At 36.3% G+C, this 21974-nt stretch overlaps 1 protein-coding gene across 1 annotated transcript in view; it reads left to right on the top strand.

Annotated features, from left to right (window-relative positions):
- Positions 1-20: 20 nt before the first annotated feature.
- The window catches only part of TMEM164 (transmembrane protein 164), a 34881-nt gene continuing 12927 nt past the window's right edge, over positions 21-21974 (top strand). Inside the window, exons 1-4 of the mRNA XM_085319807.1 lie at positions 21-40; positions 225-817; positions 17305-17354; positions 19153-19219. Coding sequence (XP_085175933.1) covers positions 353-817; positions 17305-17354; positions 19153-19219 — 582 coding nt within the window. The 5' untranslated portion in view covers positions 21-40; positions 225-352. The remainder of the gene's footprint in view (positions 41-224; positions 818-17304; positions 17355-19152; positions 19220-21974) is intronic.

Genomic DNA, 21974 nt, shown 5'->3' with positions numbered 1-21974 from the left:
GGCCCCGCGGGGCGGGGGGAGGCCGAGGGGAGCGAGCCGGGTAGGCCGGCGGAGGACGGCGTTGGGGCCGGCTGCGCGGAGAGAGGCGGTGCGGGGCGGGTGGCAGTGCCGGCCGGGGAGCGGGGCAGTCCTGTAACGTTCAGGTGGCGGCGAGGGTAACGGGGCGAGGGGCTGGCGCCGCCGTTCAGTGACCCCGTTCATCTGTAACTCCTCTCCCCTTGCAGACTGTTGCTTGCAGTTACCGTCCTGGAGCCAGGAGGCAAACCCCAAACTTAGCCGTGCTGTGACCTGGACTGCTGGCTTCTGAAACTCGGGAGGGAAGGAGTTTACAAAGGGGACGTACTTGCATTTCATGTTTCGTCAGCCCGACAGTATTTTGGCTTTGATTCCGTCTTGCTCCTACCTGTTCCCGGACAGTGACGGGGAGGAGAAGAGGCGCTATCCCACCATGTCGCGTTACAGCCTCCCAAACCTCCTGGACTGGTTGTATGGGGGGGTGGACCCCAGTTTTGCTGGCAATGGAGGGCCAGAATGTGCTGCCTTTCTCTCCGGGCAGCAGCGTCTGCTGGAGAGCTTGGTCTTCCTCAGTGTGGGTATTTTGGAGATCCTTCTGTCCTTGTGGAAGCTGAGGCAGCTGCATTTCAGGGAGCTGGCGGTTCATCTGCTACAGCAGCCCCAGGCTAAGCAGGAGAGCTTGGGCAAAAATCTGCTCCTGGTGGCTCTCTGTCTCATCTTTGGGCTGGAGGTGGGGTTCAAGTTTGCTACCAAGACTGTCATTTACCTACTGAATCCATGTCATGTGGTCACTATGATGCAGGTAAGGCCCATGWGTGGTTATCAGAAGCTTGCTTTAGCTTTGCAAAGCAAACAAATATAGTCAGTTGTGGTCCGAAAGTGCACAGCAAGGGTGCTAATGTCAAGAACCGATATAAACATTTTAATACTGATGTAGTGTTTAATTGTCTGAGCTGAAATATATGAAGAAACAAAGGTCAAATGAAAATACTAATGTCAAACTTCCTGCTTGGAAAGGCAAAAGATAAAAACTCTCATTAGTTACCTTTACTGGGCAATTGCTTCAAGAACAGAAAATGCTGTTTCCAATGACAGAAGAGGTAAAATTTGCACCAAATTTAATGAAAGCAAGGCTATTGCTAAAGGGCCTGTGTAGTTCACAGGTAACATTTTCAGGTAAGTTTTTTTTTCAGGGATGTGAATGTGTTTTGTGAAGTTTTTGGAGAAAGGAATTACTCCTTGTGCATCAATTTTTGATTTTGACTTTCTAATTTTAAAAGCTGAATGGTAAGGAAACCAGTATTACCTGTGTCATATTTATCTTTGGGTTGAAATAACTGGACTGGCTGAATACCTGTGGATACACTGTGTAACTTACTGAATTCTTTCTAGCTTGCAGATGCATGTTAATATACAGTTTGTGTAGCTGTTGGAATAACAGCACCTTCACTGAGACTGTAATTATTTTTGACAGCTTCCAAACTCCTTTATTATTTTGTTTAATTTCTCTAATGATCTGGACACTGCAGACTGGACAATCTAGAAACACTAGACAATTTAGAAAACTTAAGCTCAAGAATTAATAAAAGAATGTCAAAAAGGCTTTCATAAAAGCTGTCATGGTAAAAGCATCTGTCTAATAGCAATAACAAATCAAACTAATGTAGTTCTTGCTCTCAGTCTCCCTTTGCAGAAGGCAAAGGATCTGAGGCAACTGATCTAGACTCTTATCAGATCAAGCTAGTTCTTACTTTCACTCCTGGAGAGCATTTCCTGAAAAAGAAATGGTAACATTTTTTCTTGTTGTACCAGAGGTCTAAGGGAGATGGGTATCCTAAGGGAGAGGGGAAAAACAAACTCTTTACAGTAAATTTTTGAATATTTCTCTAATTAACTTGCTGTTCTAGAACTTAATTAGCAGGGTATGTAAATTCCTTAGCAGTGATGCAATGTTAGCTCATAGGATTATAGGACACTTGCTGCCCATAAAGTGGTAACAATAGCTGTGCAATCAATTAATCAGTATTAGTAATGAGGTGAAAAACACAAGCTATGCAAGAGCTGTAGAAATGTTTGAGAAATGAAAAGAAAGGAATGTGGCCATATTATTTTAACTCTTATTATTTACCAGAAAGTTTTCCTATTCATTCTCTGGATTAGAAGGTAAGGTTAGATTACTGTTATGATAGATAAGTTTAATCCTCTTGATATGGTATTATGATGCTATTTTATAGTAGTAATATGGTATTTATTATAGATATTCAGAAAATGTTGGTACTTATGCATAAATCAGGGAGCTACTATTGTTCTTTAGCTCATTTATCAATGGTCTCCTCCAGGAAGACAGAGATTTAACTTTTGTAGTCAGGATGGGCAAGTCTTTTTAGAGAAAACAAGTTAGATACTGAAATTGATGTCCTCCTCCAGCAAGAAAAAAATATATACACATATACAGTTGGAATCTTGTGAGTGCTCTTCTGCTCTGAGTTTACTCAAGGCAACAGGTTGGCAATGAGATACGTGAAAATATAATGTTAACATTTTCTTTTGTTCTTTTAATAGTTTGTACGTAATCCTGCTTCTGAGCCTAAACAATAGGATGAACAGTGGTAGGAGGTGAAGAGATGAAACATGCTGCAACATTTGAGGTCACTTCAGAGGGAAGCCAACAGTAGCTGTTGGTAAAGGTCTCTTGCACTCAATTTTTATTTTCCTTTTCTTCAGCTGAGACTATTTCATCTCAGAGCAACAAAGGCTCTAGGCTGTAAGCCAAAAACATTTGGAACTGGAAACTGCCCTTCGATTTTCTCTGCATAAAAGCAAAACTTATGCTTTTAAATGACCTAAAAGTGAAATGAACTAACAAAATAAAATGAGACTTAAACCTTGTGGTGTATTTGAGTAGACAAAATGCATAATATAATGGTTACTGAGTTCTATAAATGAGTGTGTTTTGTTCAGGTGTCTAATTTCTGCACATCACACCAACCAGTATTCAAATCAAATTTCCTTCATAAGCAGGAAGAACAAGTTTAGATGTGTCATCAGAAGGATAACATTAGTTGGTCTAATGAACATACTCAATTAAACTACCAGAACAGTTCTCCTGATAATAAAATTCAGAGAGTTTGTTGCTATCTTGTTACTTAGTTGAATAATCTAGAAATAATACAGTTTATTTCCAGACCTGGACTTGGTTTGGATTTCTTGCTTAGCTTTTGGAGGAAGACTGACAATGCAGTTTTCTCACCTGTAACATAAGTGCAGCATCATTAAAAGAGGGGGGGAGGGGACCTGAACTATTTATTTTTTGATAAGCTTTTTTTTTTTTTTTTTTTTTTNAATAAAGATAGAATGAGCACTTTTGTAGTATCTTTGACAGCTGTTACATGGGGATGGAGGTGTATTTGTGCAGTGCAATTATTTATTTGGTGTGGTGTAGAGGGGGAAATGTCCTCTATAGAAAGTAAGAATTCTGTTATAGCTTTACTTTTTTTTTTTTTCTCTCTACAAAGAGTGCTCTTATTGAAGATGATTTGAATACCTCTTTAAAAAATAAGGAGGGAGGGAGAGAAAAAAACAGTTATTAAAACTGAGTATATGATTGGACCAATGATACTGCTGTAAACCTGGCATGAAAAGGTATGCTAAAGGGGAGACATTTTAAGACTACTAGTATATTGCAATCTTGTTTTTGCTTGTATAGCAGGAAAAAATTTAGCATAAGTTTAGGAAATTTTGCACTTAGGACAGTCTGTTCCAGCAAAAGGTCTGTCCTTAAGAAAATGTTTTTGTAGGAAATAGTCACACATTGCTGGATTGTTCTATCAAACCAAGATCTTTTTATTTAGTTCCCTTTGCCTAAAAGAGAAAGTAATAGGAGGGGACAAGGCAAAGGGAAGAAGTGTCTAAAATACAGGGGAGTTCATTTTCACGCAGTGATCTTGATCTTAGAGCTGAACTTTGCATAATTAAAATCAATGCTAAGTACATGTGTAATTTGATAAATACTAAATCCTGTGTTCACTATTTTCCAGTTTAGCGTCCTTAGAGACCTGGAGCCTTTCTGCCCTCTGTAAGAGAGGCTACTATGTTTTTTTTTTTTAGAAACAATGGGCTTTATTTTAGAAATTACGTAATAAATATAGTTTGACTGAGTCTGCGTCATTTGGGAATCCATCCCAATGTACAATTAATTAATCTCTCTCTCTCTCTTCCCCCCCCCCATTTTTTCAACATTGGATAAAATCTGATTAGGTGGTCAAATGTGATTTTTAGGTGTGACTATAAATTTCRTTTTCATACACTGCTCCTAAATACCTTGTAATATTTGGAGGAGTCCAGTTCAGGTGTGTGTGTTTTATATTCTCTCTATCTTCAAAACCTTGAATTAAAAATCAAACATCATTTGTAGCCTGTTGTTTGATAGTGGGTATGAAGAACCTTTGATTACATAAATTCAGTAAATATTTATAGAAATGACACTAAATAATGTCAACAACTGGTTTTGGGTAATGTGAGCAATAGCCTGCATGTAAAAGTTTAATGAGTTGCCCAGTTTTTAAAGGGCAGCAGTATTCTAAAGCAAAGATATTTTTTACGGAGTTTCATTCACTGCTACATGTATTATGATTCTTAAAAAAGATACAGAGCAGTGAAGGCAAAATATCCTATGACAATGTAAGCTCTCCAAAATATAAGCCATCTTCTAAATGTCTTTTAAAATATATATATATATATATATATATATTTTCCCTTTACTTATGTAATTTTTATGTATATCTCGTATATTCCAAAAACTGGTAGTGCTACCTAAAAAACCTGCAATTTTTAAAGCACCTTATAGAAGACAAGATACTGTTTCGGGAGACCTGGTAAAACTGAAATTTAGTTGATTTTGATATGTTAAGGACTTTTACTTGAGAAAAGCCAGGCTATATATATGGAGCATAGTATGCCTTATGACTTATTCCCAAATCAGTACGTTTAGCAGCTGTGTGAGCCTCTTGTATCAAGGTCAAAAATTCTTTCAGTGCTCTGAAATATGATCTGGTAGATGTGAAATCCACTAAAGTTTAAGATGTGCATAATCGCAGCTTATAAACATCAGGTTATGAAGCACGCTGCTTGTTCTCGGATTAGCATAAAACACGTCTGTCCTGCTATAACTGCAAATTAACTTGTAATACTTCCTCTTAAAGCTGATTCCTAGAGAGCAAAATTATCATAGTRTGTGGTGAAAAAGGGCCGATAGAGACCAGCTGAAGCACTGATGGCACCAGTATTTCATGACGGCAAGCCTTATTTCTTGCCAAAGGGTGCGCTTCACTGCTAGAAGGATGGCAGCAGTTCAAGGGGCACAGGTACGTTGTGTAGTGTTATGTCAGGAGACAGATCATCAGTGGGTCAGGGATGCTCCAGAACTGTTAGTTTGGCTTTAAATTGGGGAAAAACATGGCTCATAGGTATGGTTTAATCTGCCATAGATTCCAATAACTGTCAAATTTTTCTTGATTGYTGCACCTTGTTTTTAAGTAATGATTTTCTTATGTTTAAGAAACACTGTCAATTGAAGTTTGGCATTTGTTTCAAAGCTTTGACTGTTGATGTTAATTATGGCATAATTGTTTACTTAGCTGAAAAAAAGTTCTGTGATAACTTTACCACTATATAGTTTGTTTCACCATTTTGCTTATTTTTAGTAAATCCTAGTAAACCATAAAGAAATTGAGAAATATTTTTTTAGTATGAGGCAAGGCAAGGATTCTTATTCAGAAATAATATATTAATTTTTAATTTAGTCAGTATTTTTATAGCAAATATATCTTAAGGCTGTGAATTGCAATTTTCTATCTCTGAGAAGATTAAAGTTCAGCCCCTTTAACTTAGAAAAGATTTGGCCAGGAGGTGCTGTATCTTGCGCTGAAAATGTCCCCTTTTTTTTTTTTTTTTTTTTTTTTTTTTTTTTTTTTTTTTTTTTTTTTTTTTTTTTTTTTTTTTTTTTTTTTTTTTTTTTTTTTAGTCAAGATTATCACAGTAATGTGTCATGCTACCAATGAATATTCTAGTTGAAGAATTAGAGTTTAAAGCTCTAGGTTATGCCTTTGTTTTGAAGCTACTAGAGTTTAGGAATATGTGCCGTGCTTGAGGATAATTCTCAGCTCTTCTGCTAATTCTTCGTTGTAGCCTCCTCTTTATTCTAGGAACCTTTAGGAGAAGAGAATAAGCTGAACATAAAAAGCAGGGAACTTACAAGAAGTAATCTGACTCGCTAAACAGAATTAGTATTTGCATGATTCGAAATTCTGGATTAGATGAAATGGATGGAAAAGTTTAACTGTGTCTTACCCCAGATATTTACACAGAGGATTATTTATATACAGACCATTAGGTGAATAATTAAGTAAGCRGATATTGATTTCTTTTGATGGGATCATCAGTTATCATAGATTTAAACCAGATATTGGTCAAATTGTAATGTATACATTTTGAGCAACATGTTATGGTGAGACAGGCTCTGAAATTTCTTTCTTTTTTTCTATTTGTTTGTTTATTTAAGAGAATGGAGCTATTAGTAATTGTTTCAGTGTACTGTCCAGTGCTGTAAAGTCATTGTTAGCTGTGATACTTTTTTTTAATTTTTAGGATGGATTTTAACCAATTTAGCAGTCCGACACACCATTCTGTGTAGGCTGTTTACTAGCTGTTTTAATTGATGTTTCAAGAATAGCTGCCCGAGGCATTGGTCTCCTCAGTGGAATGGCAGAATAAATCAAATTGCAACAATAACTTATGAGGCACCTTATAAATTCCAAGGATTTACATGACTTTAATCTTTGGACACCATTCAGATAGAACTACTTTGTTGTCTTCCTTGCACTGTGTAAATGATTGCCCTCTTAGTAGCAGTTGGTAAGTTTTACTGCAGTGGTTATACATCAACCACATTCGTTTTAACAATTTGAACTGTACTGATGTTCACTGAGAGGAAGTTCTGAACCATGAATTTGAAACCTGCTAAGAGTGTAATGAGACTCATGTTTCTCATGACGCTTYCTCAGGGCTTTAGATAGATGTAGGAAGGGTTTACATTTATTCAGATTAGCAAGTAATTAGTGCCAAGTGAATTTAATTGTTTATACTTTAATACTTCAGTAGTTAGTGAAATGCCAAGTTAAATTACCAGGAATAAGGCACTATATGCCTTTTTTKGGGGGAGGAGGGGGAATTACATCACTGTTTCTGTTTCTTTGGGTAACATGATATTCTATATTATACAGCTATTACATATTTATTATCCTGATAGTTTTAAAATTGCCTCTCACTCTAGATTGTACTTAGTATGGTGCATGGTGTTAATTTTTAAAATAATCTCTAAATACCTTATTAGTGAGATTGAAAGAACAGTATGAATCTTTGGGTACCTGCAACTTGGAAAAATAGAAACTTATTACATTCTAACTTCTCTATCAAGCCCAAAACTTAAATTCTCTTAATTCTCTCAGCTTTTGATATTATATATAAAGCAGAAGTATTCTTGATTCATCTAATTATTCCTTTAAATCTAATTAATCTAATCTAGTTAATTTCTAATCTAATTAATGCCTTTTTATGCAACAGAACTGACCTATGACTCTGAAGTCCAGGGAAATTAATGTAATAAGCCAGTCACTGAAGATACAGTGGTATAGTGATCATCTCCAAAATGTAATTCTCTTTGCTGACATGGAAAAGAAGTTACTGATTTTTGACTAGAAAACATTGGTGGGACTGCAGGTGACTTTTACTCAGGTAGAGGGCTCTGCAGTGAGAGCTCACAAAACTGGGAGAAAAATATTTCTGTTCTTCAGTGCTTTGTCCACCTGAATAAATTACAAAGGGTGTATTTAGATGCAGTATTGTGAAAGGACTGAGAGTAGCTGAAACTCAGCTTTGTAGACAGACTGCAAAGGCAAGTGTGTATGATACGTGTTTTCAGGTATGATGTGTATGACCAYTAAAAGATATCTAGAGAACAAATCTAGAAAAATAGTGAAAAGAAACCAGTGCAGCTTGGTTTCTTTCAGATCTATATTTTGTGGTTGATGGCAATCTTTAATGGAAACCTTTTTCATGTACCATGCCATTTTGCCCTTTGTTTTAATTCTCTCTTTCAGAATATAAACTTTTCTAATAGGCTTTGGGAGGCACTTACAAGGTGTCTCTGTGCTGCCTGGACATCAGTTTGGACAAAAGTTATGTTGATCTTCTGGTCTATCGAATGTGGTTGAAACTGGCCAAAAAGATGAAAAGGTACGAAAGGCAGGATGCTTATATCTGTACAGGCGATGAACATAAAATCCTATTTTTAGGAGGGAAAAGAAGAGTCTAAATGAAATTGAATAAAGTGAAAGAACTCTTCATAAAAAGGTACCTCAAAAAAACAAAGAAAATACAGGATTATGTATCAATAAAACTACCAATAAGCTCCAAAATAACCATCATCATCCCAAGTCATTATCCACTGTCTGTGTGTCTTTGCCAAAACATCTATTGAGGTTGAGGACACAATTATTCCTCTGTATTGGCCAGGAAAGAAACATTCGGTATATCATTCAGGTTTTACTCTACAGAACAGCTCACAAGAAAGTTAATGTTTGTAACAATGTATGATTTTTTTTTCCCAATAAACACCATAATTTACTTTTTTATTACTTTTGTGGTATTAGGAGACATTATTTTGCTTTTAGAACAGAGGAACAGAAAGGCTGAAACCCAAGTATCCATTACTGGGGTCAGGGGGAAATAAAAGAGGAGAGAGGCAGGTTATATGATCGAGTTACTGAAGACTGACTTTTAATGCCTGGATGAATTAAGGTCTTTCAATTCTACAATTATTTTCATTTTAGCATTTTATTTTTTTTTCAACTTTCCTGATCTTTATTTCCCTAATGTCTTCATGCTTTGTTGCTGTGGCAGATTTAAGCAGTTTAGTTTTTTGGAGGGAATATTAGTCAACTTATCCTTGTAACATCAAATATGAAAGAGCTGCATATCTTAGGAAATGGTATATAAACATTTTTTTTTTTCAAAATACGCTGCTTTTGTCCACTGAAGYGATAAATGTATATGGTTCTTAAACTTTCCTCAGCACAATTGAGGGATCGGGGATCTGTGACAATAAAAAGTTAYTAGTGACTTGAGGTAGAGTAGATCAAGAATATGCTAAAATGATTTCGCTTGTGTAGGAAGCTGTTATATGAAACTTTATGCTTTGCTTATGTAACAGAAGTGAATGTATGAATATATAGGAATATGCAGATGAAAATTTATTGGGAACACCTGTGAGCTTTCACGGTGTCATTGACAGATGTAAACGCAAGCTAAATCTGTAGTATTTTATCAGGAAGTTGAAGATTTTAATATTATTTTTTAGTCAGCTTTTTTTTTTGTTCTTCTCCCAAAGTTTCTTATTGTCACCTTTTCCTAAGAGCATTAAGCTAGGATTGGGGAAGGAAGTAACCCACTAGTAGTGAAGGCCTGGTGCAGATGGTGATTAGAGGAAAATGAAGAATAGCCTCAGTGACACTTTTCCATCCCCCCCCCCCCCCCAAACTGAACCTAAGATGTCATAACTAATGCTGCTGTGATACACATGGGAAGACCTGAGTCCTATGTTAATAATTAATCCTAAAATATGAGAAGTCTAGAAAATCTTTCATTTAGGACAATATAAGGGAAGAAATGGAGTACAAGTTCTTCCAATAAACAAGGTAAGCCTATGTAAGGGGAGACTAACCTAGAATGTCCCAATTAATATATATTAATTCATAAGATAYTACTTTGTCCTATAAAGTAGAAGATGGAAATTGTTCAACTTGCTATACTTTTCTCATTCCCATGTAGAAACTGGGAAGTTGGAAGGAGGGGCAGGCAGCTTCAGATGCTTCCAGAGTCTGTTTTGTGTAACACAGAAACCACTTTTTACTGTAGTGTTACTTAATGCTTTGCCAACAATGTTGCTTTGAATCATGAGTACTCTCAGCAATAGATTAACAGTTCCACAGGATAAATTCATTAATCACTGAATCCCTCTGAGAGCTGCAGAAAGGCAGCTGTGCTTCTTATGCTGAAACATTAACTACATTCTAATTTTTGCTATTTAGCAATGAGAATGTAATGATCTCTTGGTGTCCATCTCTTCTCAGATTTAGCATTCTAAAACATCTTACTCTATTTCCTGATTTGTCAAATCACATTTATGAGTTTTAAAGAGTTGCTTTTTAGAAGGCAAACAGATGGCTTTTAAATGATATGGCTACTTTGTGCTGAACTGATAATTACTAATAATAAAAAAAAAGGTCAATGTCAAACATAGATGCAGAATCAAGGCTGTATGGTGGAGTTATTAAAGCATGTTACTTTCTGATAAGAATAGTAAGGTGATTGTTTTGAACTTACTTTAAAAATAAAATCTAGAGTTGATTAACAAAATCTTCTTCATCTTTTAAATTATCTGGCTGCTTGAATGTTCCTTTCCTTGTGTTTTATCATCATGGTGGGGGGGAAGAATGGATGGTGTTTACATTTATAGCAAAAGCCAATGTATTGTAACCCTTTAATCCTTTTAATCTCTTTTGCTCTAGAGGGTACTTTGATACACCTAAGGAAGAGTAAAGGCTTATATTTAGGTGCAGTTTGAAGAAAGGCTTGCCCTCCCCTCTTTTTTTTTTTTCTCTTGTTCTTTAAATCATTCCAGAATTTGATCGTGGATTTTTCATATTGCTCTGAATATTGCAAGTAGCAATTAAAAGCTAACCTCTTCAAATTTTCATTTCAAAATAGTGTATTAAAACAGTCAATTTATGACCTGATTAATTGAGCATGACTGGAGTGTTTGAAAAGAAAGATAACATTTCCAGTCTGCTGTGACTGCAGTCAAACACTAAATCAAACAGATGGCTCACAGAGACAGGCAAGCTGCTGTTATTAAAGGTAAATGACATCTTCTAGGCTGCATTTGTAAGATATAAGAGTTTTACCTGTAGCATGCTCAGATAACTTCTGCCAGAAACAACTTTCCTCGGAGTTCTGTAAACATTCCTATCTATGTGATAGGTGCTGCTTTGTCTGAAGTTTAATCTGGTTTGGTTAGTTTTGTGACTTGTTCTTTCCTTCTCCTGCCTTTTCAGTTGTCTTATTTTGCCTTTAGTTTATTTCTGATTAAGCAAGATCATCTTTCTGCACATTGCTGTCTCTCAGTAGGACAAAGATTAGTAGAAGACATGTTTCATGACAAGTTTTAACTATACTCTCTCCCTCAATTCACCAATCAAAAATAATGTCATTAAAATACTTCTAAAGGGAGCTCTTAGATGTAGAGATTTGGAACATTTTGGAATCATAAAACTGGAAAAGAGGCAGCCAAGTAATAGGGAAAAGAAATCAGTTAGCTGTCCTTACTGACAGTGCACATGGAGTGGCACAGTTCTATTAAATAAATTGTATGCTATCCAGGCCTAGATATTTGAAAAGATATTTACTTCGGATACATTATTGCTATTATGCTCTTCAGTTGCATCTTTTTCAAACTAAAGATTGTGCTTCTCTTTTGAGAACARCTCTTGGGATTTTTAGTAGTCTTGCTTTCTGAAATGTTAGTTTAAACTAGTGGTGGACTGTGGCTTTATCAAATGTCAAAGAAGCTAGAACTATTAGACAAATAGATAAATGGGAAAATTTGGCAGCTGACAATAGGAATGATTTTTGAAATGCTCTCATGAATCTTTTGGACCTTGTAAAATAAATCCATACCTTCTTGTTAGTATCTGTGAATTCTTCTAGACTTGACTCCAGCAAAAAGCTATTTTTAGGATCTCTATCGTAGGCTAGTTATGCCTTATAATGGCAGGCTGGGGGACATGGTAGCAATCCTCCTAAAGTAGTAAATTTTAGCTACTATAGGTAGTAGCCCAGTAACATATTGAGACATTTACCTCTTGAAGCTTGAGTTTCTCTTAACATCTGGGTATGTAGGGGTTTGCTGATTTAGGAAAATCTGCTTGCATGATGGAATTTGCCCCTCCCCCCTTCACCAAAAGTGATTCATAGCAAATGTACTAAAGAGGCACTGCTGGAGTAAAAAGCAAACAAACTACCCTCTCCCCTGCCCAATCCCCTTCCTTTCTTACCATGTCTAATCTAGCAATATAGTTAAATGGAAAATAGAAAACTAGATGTGTCTGTGTTCTTTCTAACTCATACTGATGCACTTGCTCATTGCTGAAGTCTAGATTTGCAAACTGTGAAAGATTGTTTAAATAAAATTATTTTTGTATGAACTGGAAAAATCAAATAATGGAAACATTTAATATCTCAAAATTGATCTGATAATTGCAGCATAAGTAATGCTTTAAAGTGCAAGAATTGAAAATGCTATTAGGGGTTACCATAGTGCATGCAGGCTAGAAAATTAGTTTGTATTCAGTGCGCCACAGAAGTCAGCCATCAGGTTAATGTTAACCTAGTTCACTGTGGTTTCATAAAGTTGCAGTCTTTTGTGAATTTGAGGAGTTTGTTCCAATATTATTTTTTTCACACTTCTAAGATATAGGTGAATTTTAATATTTTTGCCACTAGGAAAACTGATATAATCAATAAAAGCCCCAAAACTTATATATATATATATATATAACCTTAGGAATAGTGAAGACTGCCTTTTATCTCTCTATGCTTTTTGCTGGGAGGAGAGGATTGATACAGAAGGGAAAGAAATGTTCCATTGACCTCTCTTAACAGTGGTGTGAATCCTAATACACTTTGCTCTGCTCACTTCTTAGAGAGAACAGTGCATCCAAGTCCAAATGAAGAAACATTTTGCTCTAGGTCATGTTTCTATCTTTTGATCCCTGTGCAGCTCTGTAGTCTCTCACATGATCCTGTCTGTGATTACAGAAGTTTTCCTGAATAAACTCCTGCAATATTATCTTGATATAGCCTTCAGAACAGTCTTTTTACATGTAGGCTCTACCWCCTAATGCAGACGAATAGTAACTTAGATTTAAGAAAATAATGATCTCTGATCTTTAAGGAACTCTGACATGTTATTTCTTTGAAACTCCATCTAATACCGAATGACTGGATCACATACATGTTCACTATAGAAAAATTTTAAGCGTATTACTGCAAGGAGGAAAATACCATTCTTTGCAGTCTGTCCCAGGCCTGCAGATATCACTTGGAGCTTTTTCTTTTTTCTTAGTGTATGGTTCAAGAAATGGAATATGGAATAGGCTCATTCTCAACCTAGTCCTCAGCTGGTTCAATGCAGCCTTGAGTTTAGTCTCTTTCAGGTCGCCTCTCGGCAGACGAATGGTTAAATGGTGCAATCCTCTACCTTACATTCTACAACTTGCAACAGCCCTGCTGACCCATCATGTGTTCTGGTGTGACCTTTGCATTTGGGCTTGTGCAGAGGGAGTGCTGCTGGTCATGCAGCTCTTCGTGCCAGAAATATTTCCTATGGGGATGGACAATATTTATGGTCTTGTAGAGCAACTAGGAGTTTGACTGATTTGACTTCTGTTTTCTTCTGGATCTTCAGGCTTGAAGTGAACTTCAGTTTGCAGATTTACCAGTGTTTTTAATTTCTTTGTAGTTTATTACTTGAAAAGAATCTCAGAATCTCCTGGTCTCATGCAGCTGAAAGACTGAAATGCTGCTTTCTGACTCTCAAGCATCCTGACTCACAATGCTGTGCCCACGTAAGGAAACACACAGATATTAAGTCCTAAGACCACCCATGATTTTCTATCCTTTCTTTCTCTCACTTCCATCATCCCAAAATCTTTTCCAGGTTGAAGATTCTTGATGTGCTAAATTGATCCACATATGGAAGCTATTCAATATATTTTGATCGTTATTGTTGACTTCTATAACCCTTTCCCAAACCTGCTGTATTTTGAGTGTTGTGTGTGTAAAGGTGAGAGGGAAGGGAACAAGTAGAACTGTGGCCAGGATTCAGCTTGTCAAACAATGGATATTTTATAGCTTATTTTTCCTCTATAAAATGTTACCTTGTACATTTTGGGCTTCCAGTTAATCCTTTTGTCCTTTTCCTTTGTAACACATGAAAATGTAACAGGTAACACATCTGGCAAAATGAGGAAGGATATTGAGGTTGTTTCTTAGCTTTTTTTTCTAAATTGAAAGTTTAGCTATTCTGCCTTGAATGCATGCAATGATGATCAGATAAAAAGGTGTGTAAGAGCCTCCGTCAGCATACTATGTTGTCTTGCATCTGCCGCATACCAGCTAGGATGCAGGCTATTGTCTTTGCTGGTCTGAGCAAGTAAARCCTTCAGAGTTTCACCAGGAAAACAGAAGCTGGGTACTCTTCACAGCCTTGTCACTAACTTAATAGGATACTGCTCAGTTTATAAGATTTAGTTGTTTCCTACCTCAAGATTGTGTGGAACACAACTGGATTGTGTTTCCAGTATGACAGTGAAATGTAATATTATTATTGGAGGAGTATGTGAACACTCAGTACATTACAGCTTATAAGGATCTGCTGTGAACTAGATARTAATCAGCAGCCTGAAAATATGTGAGCTGAATGATGATGCTCTCTAATATTTAAATCTACTCTGTGCAATAATCACGTGTAAATCTGATACAAGGGGTCTGTAAAATATTTCTTTTAAGGGGTTGTGAGATTTATTTATGATGGAGAGTAGGTATTTAGAGAGAAAGTGCTTGGTATTAAATAGCTAAAACTATTTACGACCATACTTTTTAAATACTTGCTTTTGTTTCACCTCAGTGGTGAGATTCAGGTGCTACATTAAGATTCAGCTGGTACGTAGGGTTGKATTCTAGTTTTTCCTCTGCTGTTCAGTAGTTGAAGTGCTCTGCAGTGTTCAGAAAAGTAAATGACTGGTGTGATTAAGACACATTTCTGTTTTGATTATTCTGTGTACACAGAGGAACTTTTTTATTTTTTTAAGAAGTAGGAAATAAAAAGGAAAAAAGAGAAATCGGTACTGTAATAGTAGAAYTTTCTTCATTTATGTTGAACAATGTTCAGAAGTAACATCTCTCCTCTGTCAGAATTTTGAATCTAAGGAAATCATAAGATATCTGAATTTAAAGCTTCAAATGAACTAGTAGGACTCTAAATGTCGTATCTCCTTCTGTTAACATATAGCATGGAAGGTTTAAAAAGTTTAACTAATATGTACAAATAGCATGGGRAAAAAATAGGTATTATAAGAGACCCACAGAAAACTTTTCTAGTCCCCACAGAAGGGAAAATTTTATGGTCCACCACAAAAGGGATATGGTCCACAGTTGAAGGAACTTTAGCTTAGTTAGTAGACAGTCTGTTGCAAAAATATCAAATGATGGAATAATGAAATGTAATTAGTAAGTGTTGGATACTTTTCCCAGAAGCCATGTGGGCCTTAATGTGTAAATYGATATATAGCCCTCACATAAGATTTTGTGGTATGTACAGAATTTTTTTTTCTTCTTTTTTTTTCTCTTCCCCCCCCTCCCCAGCAAAGAAAGCATCCACTAGTGGATTGTCATCATACATCTGTTGTGTTCACTTACTCTTTAACTTTCCTTGATGAGTTGAAATGCCTTGCCTTTTAAATACAAGACTTGAAAGAAACTCTCTTTGCCTTTTAAGAGCATTCACTAAGCAAATGTCTTGAGGTTCTTTAAATTAACTGATGGCGTTTTCTTGCTTTGCCTCTATTAGAGTTCTATGTGACTAAGGAAAAAAGATTTTTTTTTCTTGTGAGTGTGTGTACATTCTAAATTGTTATTGAGACTGATGGACTTCAATTAAAACATACAAGTAAGTTGACTGGAGAAATAAATGGCTGTATATTAGGAACCTGCACTGGAAATAAAATATTTGAAATGTGCACATTTATTCGTATGGTAATAACAGGCCCTTTTGGACATAAAGGCTGAATAGAATGATCCAAGCTTCAACTTTTCTACTGTTTTTGTAGCAAGTACAYGACCTGTTAGTAATTAATTTGAACATCCGTCAGTTACCTGGCCAGGTATGCCCTGTAGCATTTCAAATAAGTAAGTTTGTTGGATTTATCCAACTTGTCCCCAAAGCGGGTATATTCTTCAAACATTCTCACTTGAAGTGATTTAATGATTTGACTAGTAGCTTGACAATGAAATAATCTATTATGCACTTATTTTAGAAATAACAGAAAAAAACATGATCCATTTTTCACTGAAATACTTTATCTTGGAGAGCAGATCAAACTAGGTAGGAATTCTTCCCCCTCTCCCTCTCCTTCCTCATAGTAGAGGACAATATTAAAAAAAAAAAAAAAGAAAAAAAAAAGAAAAAAAGGAATAGTAAACAGGGTTTTTAGGGTAGTTAACACTGAACACTTGCACAGTTTCTTCTTTGTATCCAGAGTAAAACTTGCTGATATGAAGTGTTTCAAGTTGCTGTGAGTGGTTTGGACAACAGTATCAAAGGATGATGGTTATCCTTGAAACTTAGATGGCAAATTGTTGCTAATCAACAATATTTTATTACATGAAGATTTAAACTAGGTCATATTTCTGGCCATATTTTGGCCTGTAAAGAGAAACAAATACATGCTGCTCTAATTGCATTATTTTACTTTTTGTCTTAGGAAATAGCTATCTAATTACCGGTGACATTTAAACAGTACTTCAAAAATACTCGATGGAAATAAGACAACAGGCGTATTTAAAGATGAGTACTAAGGTTATTCAGATACTGAGATATCCGCTGGTCATGATAAGGTTCCTGCTGTGCTAAATACCAAGCATGTATGATGACAATACTCTCCTTTGCTTCAGCAGTGCAGGACCCAGCTCTTGAGGATCTAATGTAAGATGGTTGTCTATAAAAGCCTCTCGGCACTTCTCAGTGTAAGGCTATAGAGGCTATGATGGCGAAATGACTGGTAATACAGTAATCTGCTTTACAAAAAGCCCTGACAGATATATCTATATATATTTAATAATGACAAAATTTCAAATGGACTAGAAATTGACTTGCTTCTTAGGAACTGTCAGAAGCTGAATCCTGGATGCTGCTCATACTGCTTAAATCCTTGTATAGATAGGTAACGTGAGACCTGTTAATTTGTTCATATTTAGTCTTTTCCTGCTCTGCTGTAAAACAGTTCTAATTGCAAGTCATCTATGATATAGAGAACTGGGGAAAAAGATGTGCAAAATAGAGTTTAAGTAAGATCATACCATTAATTTCTTCTTTTTTTTCCCCTAATGTTTCAGATTTTTCTTCTTGCCTGTCCTCCATGTCGGGCTGCAATGATTCTTTTCAGGTAATGTCTCATCCTTGCTACGTTTCTGTCTACTTGCAATATGTGCTTTACAAGTTGATCGTGGCTTAAGTCATAAAATATTAAGATACACATCCAGTCCCTAGTTAGAAAGATATACTGGTTGGACTGAAAGATGAGACCTTGAAAAGGGTCACGGCTTCAACTGTGGGTGCTGAGTCTACTTACCCTTGTTTCTTTTGTATTGGTGGTGGTTTTGGTCTTGCTAGCAACATCTGTTAGCACAGTAGTTGATGAGAGCACAGGTGTCCTTCTACAGATTAACCTATGGGCTTGTTTAATTTATGTCATGTGCCTTGTACTTTCTGATTATCTTCACTAAAAACTAGTAGCTTGTCTTCATGGAAGGCCATATGTACAGTGCGAGTCTATTTTTAAAAATGTGGAGATAAACAGTTAAAGCACATTCTTACTGATTTGGGTATTCTCAAATGTGTGCAGTCTTTTCTATAATATTGCTTATTGTTACTAACTTTAGGAAATGATCAGATGGACTAGCGCAGTAGAGTCCAGTAAACAGCCCCTAATTTTTATAGGTTCTTACCTATAGGGTCTTAGGGCCTTTCAGAGCAAGAACTCTATCTCATGAGCAYTGCATGATAGGGGTACAACTAGTCATATTGTGGGGAGGGTCATGCGACTTCCCAGACAGAATGATAATCAGGAATGGCTGCAGTTGCCACCATGACAGTTCACTCGGCTCTTTCTTGTCTTAGTCTAGGCAGTGACTGGAAAATATGATGCTGGGGGCATGCTTCATGAATTGTTTTGGAGGTGCTACTGTCTGGCTGCAACTTTTTCCTGCTGCCCCTTATTTGGGCAGGGAGTGGGCTGAATACAGAGATACAGTACTAGTGCCTCTTCATCTCAGAGAGCATGCAAAGTAAGTTTGGTGTCTAGGAAATTCTGGATTTAATATGCATTTGCAAAGGATTGGTTGCAGGGCAGAGGCTGCAGTATTTCTTTTTCAGAATGAGCTTTTCTGTTTTCTGACATCCTGACATATAAATGACATTTGAAGAACTGTTTTGGAATTGTAATAACTTCCCCCCCTCCCGAAGTTGCTTATAAACTTTGTAATTTTTAATGGCGTTTATGACAAGCAGAGGTTGTGGAATCAATTTTATGCTTTACTTTGTCTCTCACATAAAGTAGACTTAAACAGCACTGACCTTACTTCTGTGTGCATCTGAYGCAACAGTGGTTCAGGGAGAGATGACTGAAAGTTGTACAAAATACGTGACTGTAATTTAAATACTGTTTTCTTTCCCTATTTTTTTCTTGGGATTCAGTGTTGCATCTTGACAAATGTAATTCTTCTTTTATTTAAGTGACTCAAAAATCAGACTTTTTCCAAATTCCTGAAGCTTTAATTTGACGTCACATACATTTATGGAGTCAGATCTCTATGTTAAGTTCTGAAAGCAAAATGAACAGCAAAATTCAACCATTTAACAGCCTAGACCATAAACAGGATTAATAAGAACAGGCAATCCAAACCTTCTAGGAATCCAAAGCTCATTATAGAAAGCAGTCCTACTTCAGGAAATTATTTAAATGTTCAGTTAAAGAGAGTTTTTATCCTGGTTATTGCAGTTAACGGTGGCTTTATTCAAATTCAAGGCAGCAGAATTTTCTCAAATCTCTTACTACCTTTTATGGAAGACATACTACATAAAACACTACATATCTGTAAATAACATATACATATAACATACTACATAAAAACACTGCTTTTCATTTCTAATCTGTGAAAATAATGTCTCATATCTCTTCTAAGGTTACAGATGCATATGTTAAATGGGGCCCTCTTGGCATTGCTGTTTCCTGTGGTTAACACACGYCTGGTGAGTGTACTATACCTGTCCCTCTGCTCTTGTATTTCTTTCTACAATTCTTTCTCGAGAAAGGTGCTTGACCTTTGCTTGAGCTGTCTTTAGAGGAGGCTAAATTACACAGGTTTGGTTTAGAAGCTATACTTCTAAAATGCTAAGCAAGTTTTGACAGTTAAAATTTCTTGTTGCATGTAAATTTATTGGTCATGGGAAACTTATTTATTCCCATATCTTTGTTTCTGCAAGTATTTCCTTCCTCTTAATTAAATTCAGCAGGATACATACTATTTGCATAACAAAACCGAGTCATCTATAAATACCTGCTGTATTTGTGTACTGAAGAGATATCTAAGACATTGAGAAAATGATGGGATGAGAAAGTTTCACTCAAAGTGGGTAAATTAGCTCTTTTGCTAAGATCTTTCTGAAGTGCTAGATTATCACTGAGTTGCTTCTTTTACTATGAAGAACTTGCTGTTTTGAATATGGTAGTCAGATTACTAAGTAAATTACTTATTACTTGTAAATAGCCCCTTTCTTCATCCTAGTCCCTTTTGTAGAACTATCTAAAAGGTGTTTCTTCTGCATTGCTGGAACAAACAAACTGCTTTCTGAAATGCAATGTTTTACTTGTAAGTATTATTTTAACCGTGTTTGACACACCAGTATTGAATGCTTAGAACTGAAGAACTAGTTTATTTTCAAGCAGGTGCATATAAAACTATAAATAAAATCTTATTGTAAAAAGAAGTTTAGAGTGTAGAATGGCTAAGTTTTGAGATGGAGCTGTCAAGGGTGACTTCTTTTGGAGATCAGTTGCTACACTGCCCTTTGTTGTTGTGTTTTACAGGGCAAACTGTTTTTTTTTTTTTTTTTTTAAGAAAGAAGTAGTTTATATCTTTCACATGATTAGATTAATTCTAAAGTCTGAACACTCTTGTGGGGTGGCAGCAGTGCAGCAGTGCATTCAGGAACGTGGTTGTAGCATCACATCGTAGCTGGGGTGGGCTTTTTCTAGGAAACTGGGAAAAAAGACTAGTGAAGATGTGGCAATGCAGTTTGTGTAGGTTGCTAATACAARGACACATTCAGGGTTCAAGTTGTATAGTTTGTACTGAAATCTCTGCTGCCAAAGTTTTGATGCTATTGGTACTGAAGCAAGCTAGATTGTTAGTAGCTGTCAGCATCATTTAAGCCTTTGAATATGCTATAGATACAATCTTTACTTCAGCCTGGTGGCAGCTATTACTCCTATAGATTATAGTTGGAATTAGATTTTTGCTTCAAGTTATTTACCTCAATCAACAAGCTTTTTTCCTGAGTGAGGTCACATAACAAACATAGGATCAAAGTGAGTGTGATGTAAGTATGTTTGGTTTTAGGAAAATTCACAGTCCACTTTACCAGGCTGTAAGTTCCTGGTGCAGGTCACTAGAATGGATCTAAAATACTAGTCTTGGAATTTTTTTTGTGATTGTGCTTGTAAATCAATGTGGAGAGTTGCTAAGGTGAAGAGTGGAAGTGTAGAGCAAAGTTCTTTGTCAGCTCCACCCTGGTCGTTAAACRTTTAACAGTGAACATGATGACTTTGGAAGTGGCTTCACAGGATAGCATGTGGCCCATGGTTAAAATGCTGCAGTGGGAGACTAGAACAGCTTGAAATGGGTTCTCGTGAGTATGAGAGATTCTTCAGGCCTGGAAAATGCCCAGTGTTGGTGGTGCCTGTCACCTACTCTGCCTCAAAATTAGGCACAGCAGGATTTCTTCATCCAAGTTTTCAAAACTGCTACAAAATTCCTGTCTTCTGGAATAAAAATTATCCTGTTGATGTGCCTTGTAATACTCAAACCTATTGAGAATTAATGCTAAGAAAAGTACTGAATCTGAGCCAGATACAGTATTTCTAAAGATTATATTTAAGAGCTGTTATGCATGCACATATGGGGGTGTGTGTATGTATGCATGTATATATACATATATGCACACATACTTGCTCATTTTTGTCAAGTAAAGATACCTTTGACTTATCTGCAAAATTTTTGTTGCAGTTATTTAAACATTTCTTCTAAGATAGTGTTCATTCTTAAATTTACCTGCTTTTATATATATGTGTGTGTGTGTATATATATGGTGTCTGGATAAAATATTTACATCTATAGCTGTATAGCATATGTATTAATGAAATTACTAGCAAGATTATTACTTATCTATATTATTATATTATCCATTTGCAACTCTTGACAGTCTTAGTAGTAAAAAAAGTATAAAAATCTGCATCCGTATTGAATTTTATGTTGATCGGCCACACTGGTAGCTACGAGACCTGAAAACTGAAAATTTTATTGTGGATTTGTACATGGTCTCTTCCTTCTCTTCTTTAAGACTGTAAAACTTCGTACTGAGACATGGTTTAGTTACCAGAGAAAGGATGTTAATGGCATTCATATGTAGGCTTTTACATGTTAGAAATAATCTTCCATACAGCATAGACACATGTACAGAAGGTCTGATCATAATTCTCAGATTTCAGTGGATTCAGTAGTATAAGCCTAGCTGTACATAACTTACCTGTTCCTGGGGTGAAAGCCAGCTCACTATTTCTTCTTGGTACATCCCCAGTGAGCTCTTAGCAAGAGTCCTGGGAATGTGGCACTTCTGAATCTGTGCCATACTGGGCTGATGTCAGGGCAAGCAGCAGGTGTGGCTACTTTGAGCTGAACTCTTCCTGGAAAAACAAAACACCATATATCTTCTAACAGAAATTTCA

The sequence above is a fragment of the Rhea americana genome, unplaced genomic scaffold (genome assembly GCF_003343005.1).
Source record: "Rhea americana isolate MKP2758 unplaced genomic scaffold, rheAme1 scaffold_6, whole genome shotgun sequence".
NCBI lineage: Eukaryota > Metazoa > Chordata > Aves > Rheiformes > Rheidae > Rhea > Rhea americana.
Note: the sequence above shows the minus strand (reverse complement) of the source record. Positions and strands in the feature narration are given on the sequence as shown.